An 8,433-nucleotide genomic window follows, 5' to 3' on the forward strand; every position below is an offset into this window, starting at 1 on the left:
TCTACATATTCAAACATAACTTGTATTTGTATAGCACAGCTCAACAACAAGGTCATTCAAAGTGATTCCGTGTTAAAATGAGTCAGTTTCATACTGATATATATTCCTTTTTTTACCTGTCTTCAAAATGTATTGCATGTTACAAAATATTCATTAAAGGCTGTTTTCACAAAATGAGCCATAATTCTGCACTTCACTTACATACACCAAACATTACAGGTTCTTTCTTATAAATATTCTGCAGGTTTTCACAGAGGTGTTTGTTCATATATCATTCATATATCACCCAAATGCCCCCCCATCCCTGTCCTAGAGGATCCCCTGAAATATATATATATATGTATATAGCGACTAAAAGAAGAGGACATAGATGAGGAGTGGGCAGAATTAAATGTGAATAAAAGAGTGTGTGTATATTTTCCTTCATCCTTGAAATGTGGATTGGAAATCAAGGAGATGAATATATTGATGGCTGCGGACCAGGTTTGACTGAAAACAGCTTTTTTATTGTTGAGAGTGGAGGACATGTTTTGTTCAAGGATATATAATCTATTAGAATTAGTTTTTTAATTTCCAGTTCAAAAGGATAGTCTCCGTGGTGATAATGGTAAACCCTAAGGAGAAGACAACTTAAATCACGTACTGATTCTTTAGTGGTCCGTATGAAGCTGACCTGGTACTCGGATCATAATAATAACAGAACACCTGTTTACACAACCCTTCTGTGTGGTTACAGTCTGAGCTGCAGAGCTGAAAACAACGTTTTTGAGCTGACATGACTTCTCCAAAATGTGGGCCCGGTTGCAAAGTGTGTTTGATTTACACACAGTCTGTATGTGTTACAAACACCTTAGAAAACAGGAACAAGGACCATGAGGAAAAAATGCTTGAATTAAAGATTGTTTCAGACTTAATAACAGTGGAATAGTCATACAAATATCAGTGATGGAATGTAATTACATGTACTCAAGTACTGTACCGAAGGTACTTGTACTTGTATATTTCTTTATACTTCTACTTCAATACATTCTGGAAGCCAGATTTGTACTTTTGCCTGAACTACATTTATTTATCAGGAAAGGAAAATAAATCTTATAATAAATGATGATGTTCTATTATGATATAAAGAGAATAATAATAAGCCCCACCTTTACCAGCTGCAACATTATAGTGACGAAAACATTAATACATCAATAATTACAAGCCAGGAGATATAATATGTATTATTCTGCAAAGGGACATTCTGCATAGTGAGTACTTTTCATTTTGGTTCATTTTCAAGTACATTTTGATGCCAATATTTACTTGTAACAGAATATTTCTACATTGTAGTATTGCTACTTTAACTTAAGTAATATATATGAGTAAGTCTGTCAAAAACTATCATGAGATTATGTTCTGCTTTAATTGGATTGATCCCTCGTTTTAATAAAGCATAACTAATAAGTACCTTAAGACCAGTGAAAGACATAGCATGAAGTCGTAACTTCTGCATGGCAGCGTAACGGTCCCACATTGTGACTTTCTGTCATCATTCTGTTGCAACAACTTGTCATCACAGCCGGACGTTTCCAAATAGAGCATGTCTGTTGTTGTCCCTAGAAGATGGAAGCAATAAGTGTGCAGGAGGCCCAACATACTGATTACCATGTGCTGGTGTCTGTTTAAAAAACTAAATGATTATGTTTGTGCAGAATGTCAAAAGTCAAAGTCAAAGTCAGCTTTATTGTCAATTTCTCGATATACCAAACATACAGGAGGAGTTGAAAAAACGTTTCTCTCTAGTCCAACAAATAAAGTGAATACCAAATAATAAAGTGCAAGTAAATAAATAAATAAATATAAACATTGAGACAAATTATATTAAGAAAAGCTATCATTATATGTATTTAGCATCACTCGGATATAGAGAGTCTTAAAGGAGGATACACTTTTATTGATAATGTGTGAAATAAACTGAAACGTTGGCAAATTAATTATCAAGCAGACACAAAATCCCTGCTTATGTTGAGGAACAATTCTAATTATTGTCTTTTCTCCTGTTATGAATATCAATGATTTGGTTTTTAGGCCTCTGTTGTGAATATTTAGTTCACACAGAGTCCTGATGCGTCCAACAGACACAGTGCAGACACAAAAACTGATTCTCACAGGGACCTTCTGGAATATTACAATATGTACAATACAGCTCCATCAAACCGTGTCATTAAATACATTTGCAATTACAGTTAGTAAGTTATAACATTTCATACAATTAATTCATCCAAAACTGAAGTGCCAATGAGGAATAGTTGTATATGAAGTGGCAACCTTGAACTTTCTGCAGCATGAAGTGAATTTACCTTTCATACAAGTGTTCAATTCCCACCCGTATAGAGAAGTGTACAGTAGGCATGGCTTCTGTCAGACTCATGTGTCCAAAACCATATGTGACTGATAAGCCTGTGGATTTAGCTGATTCTTTCTTAGGAACAAGATAATCCATATTTGGGCTCACTGACGCAGTCTAACGTGTATAAAAACCTGGAGTGAACCTTCAGCTGCACAAGTCCACATAAGGATTCAAGGTGAGTTCAACTGCAAACGTCTGCAGCTCAATATGCAATTCAAAAGTGTTCCCCTTCTTTCTACTGCCTGTTGTATTTGTGGTTGGTTCAAACAATGTCTCACCTCTGAATGGAGGCCGGAGCTGACTCCTGTCTGTGTCCTGCAGGTCTGCTAAGGATGGCTCGCATGTCTGTGTTCAGGTTCTCCGCTGTGGCTCTGCTGCTGCTGTCCGCCTGCTGTTGGGCCGACAATGAGGTAGATCTCAGTGAGAGAGGAGCAGTGAGATATCTGGTCCTTCGTCCACACTCCCACATGTTGTTAAAACATGTTGCACGTCTTCTGACAGGAGGCCGTTCATGTTGGTGAACGGCCTCCTGTCAGAAGACGTGCAACGTGAACGGCCTCATGTCAGAAGACGTGCAACATGCTGTCTCTCACATGAAGCCACTCGTCTTCTCCACATTGACAAAGTAGCTGTTAGGAGGTTAAATAGAGCATTTATTTACACCTCAGGGGAGTTTATCTGTTGTTGTGTCGTGTTTAGTTCATTTCTCTCAGATGATGATACAGTTTGGGTCATACGGTGCACTTTATCTCAGGTTCTATGATGCTGAACGTGTGTCTCATAATCTCTCTGTACTTCTGAGTGGTTTAACATGAAACTGCCACTTTAAGAAACTGTGTCACGTTGACTTTGAGCTGTGACTTCAAGTCCTGGTTGTGTTTCTAATGTGTTTGTCTTTCCTCCTCTCATCCCACGCTGAACCTGCAGGCAGGTATGTGATCTACTCTGATGATCAGAGCTGTTGTTCCGACATGCTCAGTACTGTGACCGGTGTATTTGTACACAAAGTGAAAGTGCGTTGTTGTTGATGTCACTGTGCAGAGGACGTTGCAGAGGAGGACTCCGCGGAGCTTTCTGTCTCTGAGCTGCTGGAGAGAGCCAACAGGAATCTGAGTGAGTGAGCTGCTGTGGTCACCGTGCTCCTCCAGACAGCTGCTGATAGTTCTACTCTCTTCTTCTGGTCGCAGCACTTTAACAGCTGTCTGACCGGCTGCTGTGATGTGTTTCAGTCCGCTCCGCCGATGACCCCATCCTGATCGGAGGAGACATCGCCATCGACAGCGAGGCCGAGAGAAACGCCGACCCCTGCACCAGCCGAGGCTGCAAGTGGGGAAAGTTCACTGACGGGAAGGTCTACATTCCTTATTACCTCACCAACCACTTCTGTAAGTGTCACGCAGAGGCCTGGGAGGCCCATACACACACATGCACACACACACACACACATATACTGGAGGCTTTCACTTCTAATGCAGCAACTTTGACAAAAGGGAGCTTGAAAATCTGACAGATATTTGGGGCCCGTATGGTCCTCTGTATTTCACGGTAAACAGCTGATTGTTGTGTGCTGTGGTCCCACCAGCCTCCAGAGAGAAGGCCATCATCACCCGTGGGTTGGAGTCCTTCTCTTCCTTCTCTTGCATCCGCTTCAGGCCCAGCAGAAGCAGCGACCGCGACTGGCTGAGCATCGAGTCCCAGAACGGGTAAGAAGAGCCGTTCACAGTTGAGAGCTTTTCCTCAGACTTTGGTCTTATTCAACTCATCTCTGGTTACAGCTGCTACTCCTTCATCGGCCGTCGTGGAGGGAAGCAGGTGGTGTCTCTGGCCCGTAGCGGATGCCTCTACCACGGCACCATCCAACACGAGCTGCTCCACGCTCTGGGCTTCAACCACGAACAGACCCGCTCCGACAGGGACAACCACATCAGAGTCATGCTGCAGAACGTTCAGTCTGGTAATGCAGCTGTTTGTTCATCTGATATATCAGAGAGGAGAGCTGGTTAAGATAAGAACATTCAGAGAAGAGACACTGAATTGTTCCCTCTTATAAAACATGCAGACCTCATGTTGAATATTTCTGCCGACCTTTAAGGGAGCTAACGGCTCCTTCACATCTCTTTGTGGCTTTAAAACACTCTGTAGCTTCCTGAAAAAGTCCACTTCTAAGCAGAAGACATTTGATTTCAAATGTCCTCATAAGTGGACAAAAGCCTTCTGCTCCTAAAACACAGTGAGATGATACTGACATCCACGGCCATGTATTTACATTTATTTTCCTTAAAAACTAGTCAATGTAATAGAAATTATGACTTCAAGAAATGACATTTTAAATGTAACTTTTACGTCAACTATAATGTCGTTCTTTCTTCTTCTTGTTATTTTCCAGGAATGGAGCACAACTTCAGGAAGATCGCCACCCTCAACCAGGGCACTCCCTACGATTACGGCTCTGTCATGCAGTACCACAAGTGAGAACAAGAGACTTCACTTGGGCCGTGCTGTTTGTCACCATGTGTGTGTGTGTGTGGTTCCCTCTAATGCTGTGTTCTCCTGCAGATACGCCTTCTCCAAGAACAACCAGCCCACCATGGTCCCCATCCCCAACTCCAACGTGAACTTTGGCAACGCCAAGGAGATGAGCCGCACCGACATCGCCAGGCTCAACACGCTCTACGGCTGCTGTGAGTGTCCACACAAGCACACTGACACCATCCATGTTCCACACGCTGCCTGTCTGTACTTTGTGTCCATCACTCACTGTCTGACCTGATCTCTGTGTTTTTCCCCGTTACAGAAGAAGCCCGCTCAGATGTCCTGACAGGACGCACAGGTAATATGGCCTCCTGGTGCTCTCTGAACAGCAGCAGCTTCAGACCTGAACTCATCACCTCAACAGTCATTGATGCCACAATAAATAGACTTTGACTGGAACACGGCTCTCTCTTTGCATTCTTTCATCACGACCATGTGGGTTTCCTCAAACGCGGACTGAGCATATTCATTCTGTCATTCATGTATTTATTCAGAAGGTCCTGGTATGATGCCAAGTGTGATGTGGACATTCAAATGTCTCCAAGTTGTAGACTGAATATGTAAAGGAACTTACAGGAACTTAAGAGGATAACCAACCAGCTGCTCATCAAACACTTTTAAAGGCATCGGCCATCAATATAACGGCATCTCAGAAAGAGTCTCTGTCCTGTTTCACTTTGAGATAATTCATTACACTTATTTATCTTTCAGCTATCGAAACATAATCCTTTTTTTGGTATTTTAGCCCCCACTCCAGGTACCTGGCAAAGACGCAAATACCAGAACCTGAGAAAACCTCCCGAACGGTTTTGTAAAACTAACAGAATTAATCACAAACCCGTGCACTCTTTTGCTCAACAATCCAGCACCAAGTAGAGTCAGCTTTCCACCACATTTAAACAGAAGTTACCATAGCGGCGAGGAGTTAAACACCTGCTTGTTACGTCCACCACACTTAATTTAAGCATGATATCATTTTAAACATTTGCGATCTGTTTCAGATTTGCATTCCTCGTTTTGGTGCAAGGAACCAGGTCTCCTACTTGGATAAAAGTCCAAATATTGCAAGGCAACAGTAATTGTAAGCAGTAAGAGATGTACTGCGACTGTATATTTTGACTTTGTGCATGTTTAGTGTTAAGGAATGAAACAAATGCCTGGTATTTGCCCCGACTCTCAGATAGTGGTGGAGACAGTTATTCACTGCCTCTAAATCTTTGCTTCAGAGAGCCTTTGTACCTCAAATCAAATGAATGAAAATGAAACAAAAGGATTGTCCCTGTCCATTCATATTCATCAACATGAAAACCATTATTCTATGACTGTATGAAAATAAATAGTTAAACCTGTGCAAGATAAGCATATTGTTTGTTTTTATGGACAGCCGAATGATTACTTTAAATGTTGCCGCCGCAAGGAATTCTGGGGCGACATTAACTTCCTTCCTTTGGTAAAAGAAGGTTGAGTGTTTCCTATGCTAAAGAAGCTAAGAAAGAAAGCATTGAAGCACCTTTCCTTTGCATTTAGAGAATTTGAACAGCTCTTATCTTGGCTTAGATACTTTCGGGTCATTTCACTTATTTAGCAAAAAGGACTTTTCTACCTAAAAGGATTATTTTCTATTAAAAGGATCTTTGGTGTGCACAACAACGGAGGCCAATTTTGGAGAAATTTACTCGTATTTACAGAAACGAATATTTCTGCCGCTCCGTTTTCAAAAATAGCGTCGGACACACAAGGTCGTTTTCAAAAAAGTTTCTGTTTATATGAACCCGCATAAATACGCAAACGGGCGCCATCATAACTATGCCAAACCTGTAGTCGGCAGTGTAACGAGAAGGATAAAGACATGCAAACCAATCAGAATTCTCAAAACCAACAACTATGAAAAACACGATCAACTTCCTTTTCGTTGGCAAGCAATGTACCTACGTCTTGGGAGTATAGAAAGCTGAAGAAGGACTGCTGACCTCCGTGCAGTTCTTCGCCTCTACTCCTCGATGTAAAAAATCAGTTGTGTTTGTAAATACAAACAGGCCAAAAGGGTTTGCATTAACGCACAAATGAGCACTACCTTGACACCATCCATGATCAGTAGCCTAAGTAAACTAACTGTAAACATAGGACGCTCACATGACGTGGAGCATTTTTAGTCGCATACTGTGACGTTTGACAACCTAAAACTCTGTTTGACCTAGTTCACACGCAAACACAAAAACTGAGTTTTCAGAAATCTCCACTTTGGCCGGAGTTTTTAGAAATGATCGTTTTCTGTGATAAAACCTCAGTTTTTGTGTAAATGAAAGGCCAAAACGGATATATTAAAAAAATATATATATGCCTTTTCCCATCGTGTAAACGGGGTCTAAATATCTTTGTAAGACCGCTGTCTAAAGAGGGAGTCTTTTTTGGACATATTATACTACGAGTATATGACATACTTTTCAAAACCTTAGTAGTCATATACTTGACTTGGACATAAGCATGTGCTCAATCAAAATAGCTTTATTGCAAATTTAATCTGTTACAGGTATGTGATAGCATCCTGATGTATGTTAAGGAGCGGTTCTCCTTCACTCAGCACCTCATCAACGCAACCCTGTTGATAATATAAATGCTTATATATTGTTATGTTATGCTTTGTCAGGGTACTGAAATTTGTGTCTGGGAATGTGCGGCTGTCTGCTTCTCGGTTATAGATACGCGTCTTGGATCACAATACACCCATATGTCATTGAATAGTCTAATCAAAAAGTGGCTTGGCCTTGCAGGGCTCAGTCCTGTGGGATGGAATTATCCCCCTCCTTGATCGTTGAGCACCAATCAGAAGTTAGGATGATGCATAAAAAACCTGTGACGAAATCTGTGTATGTAAAGGCCGGGCTTCCTGGGCCCTATTTCTCGTACCTGGCTAACGTGGTTAGCGGGATAATTTTCCGGATGAGATTACACAAGCCAGGGTTTTCGGTTCCTCGAAGCAAGTTTGGAAAAATCACCATAGCAACACATCCAAAAATGTGAACCTGCTCCAGCGCAGGCTCATTCAGTCTAGCTGGATAATCTGGCCACTCCCCCTGAAGAAAGCGGCAGCTCACTTCCTCATTGATGAAGGAGCGATATTAGTTAGATTAACGTTTTATAGGGAGAGAGTTCTTCGAGATCGCCAAGATCCGTTATCAATTCAATTCAATTCAGTTTACTTTGTATAGCCCAATATCACAAATTACAAATTTGACTCAGAGGGCTTTACAATCTGTACACATACGACATCCCTGTCCCAGGACCTCACATCGGATCAGGAAAAACTCCCAAAAAATAACCTTTCACAAGGAAAAAAGGGAAGAAACCTTCAGGAGAGCAACAGAGGAGGATCCCTCTCCCCGGATGGACAGATGTAATAGATGTCATGTGTACAGAATGAACAGCATTTACAAAGTTACATAAACACATTACATGAATATGCCAATGTATGAATGGAACTCCAATCCATGAAACAGAAGGAGGTAGAG

The 8,433-nt window shown here is 41.4% G+C and overlaps 1 protein-coding gene across 1 annotated transcript; it reads left to right on the forward strand.

The window, feature by feature from the left end:
* Positions 1-861: 861 nt before the first annotated feature.
* LOC117747450 (low choriolytic enzyme-like) lies at positions 862-5,299 on the forward strand. Its single transcript, XM_034556678.1, has 10 exons — positions 862-984; positions 2,470-2,567; positions 2,714-2,802; positions 3,430-3,505; positions 3,622-3,777; positions 3,975-4,095; positions 4,168-4,346; positions 4,779-4,860; positions 4,949-5,073; positions 5,187-5,299. Coding segments are annotated over exons 3-10 (819 nt in total). The 5' UTR covers positions 862-984; positions 2,470-2,567; positions 2,714-2,724; the 3' UTR covers positions 5,189-5,299.
* Positions 5,300-8,433: the final 3,134 nt, after the last annotated feature.

This window comes from Cyclopterus lumpus, chromosome 3 (genome assembly GCF_009769545.1).
Source record: "Cyclopterus lumpus isolate fCycLum1 chromosome 3, fCycLum1.pri, whole genome shotgun sequence".
NCBI lineage: Eukaryota > Metazoa > Chordata > Actinopteri > Perciformes > Cyclopteridae > Cyclopterus > Cyclopterus lumpus.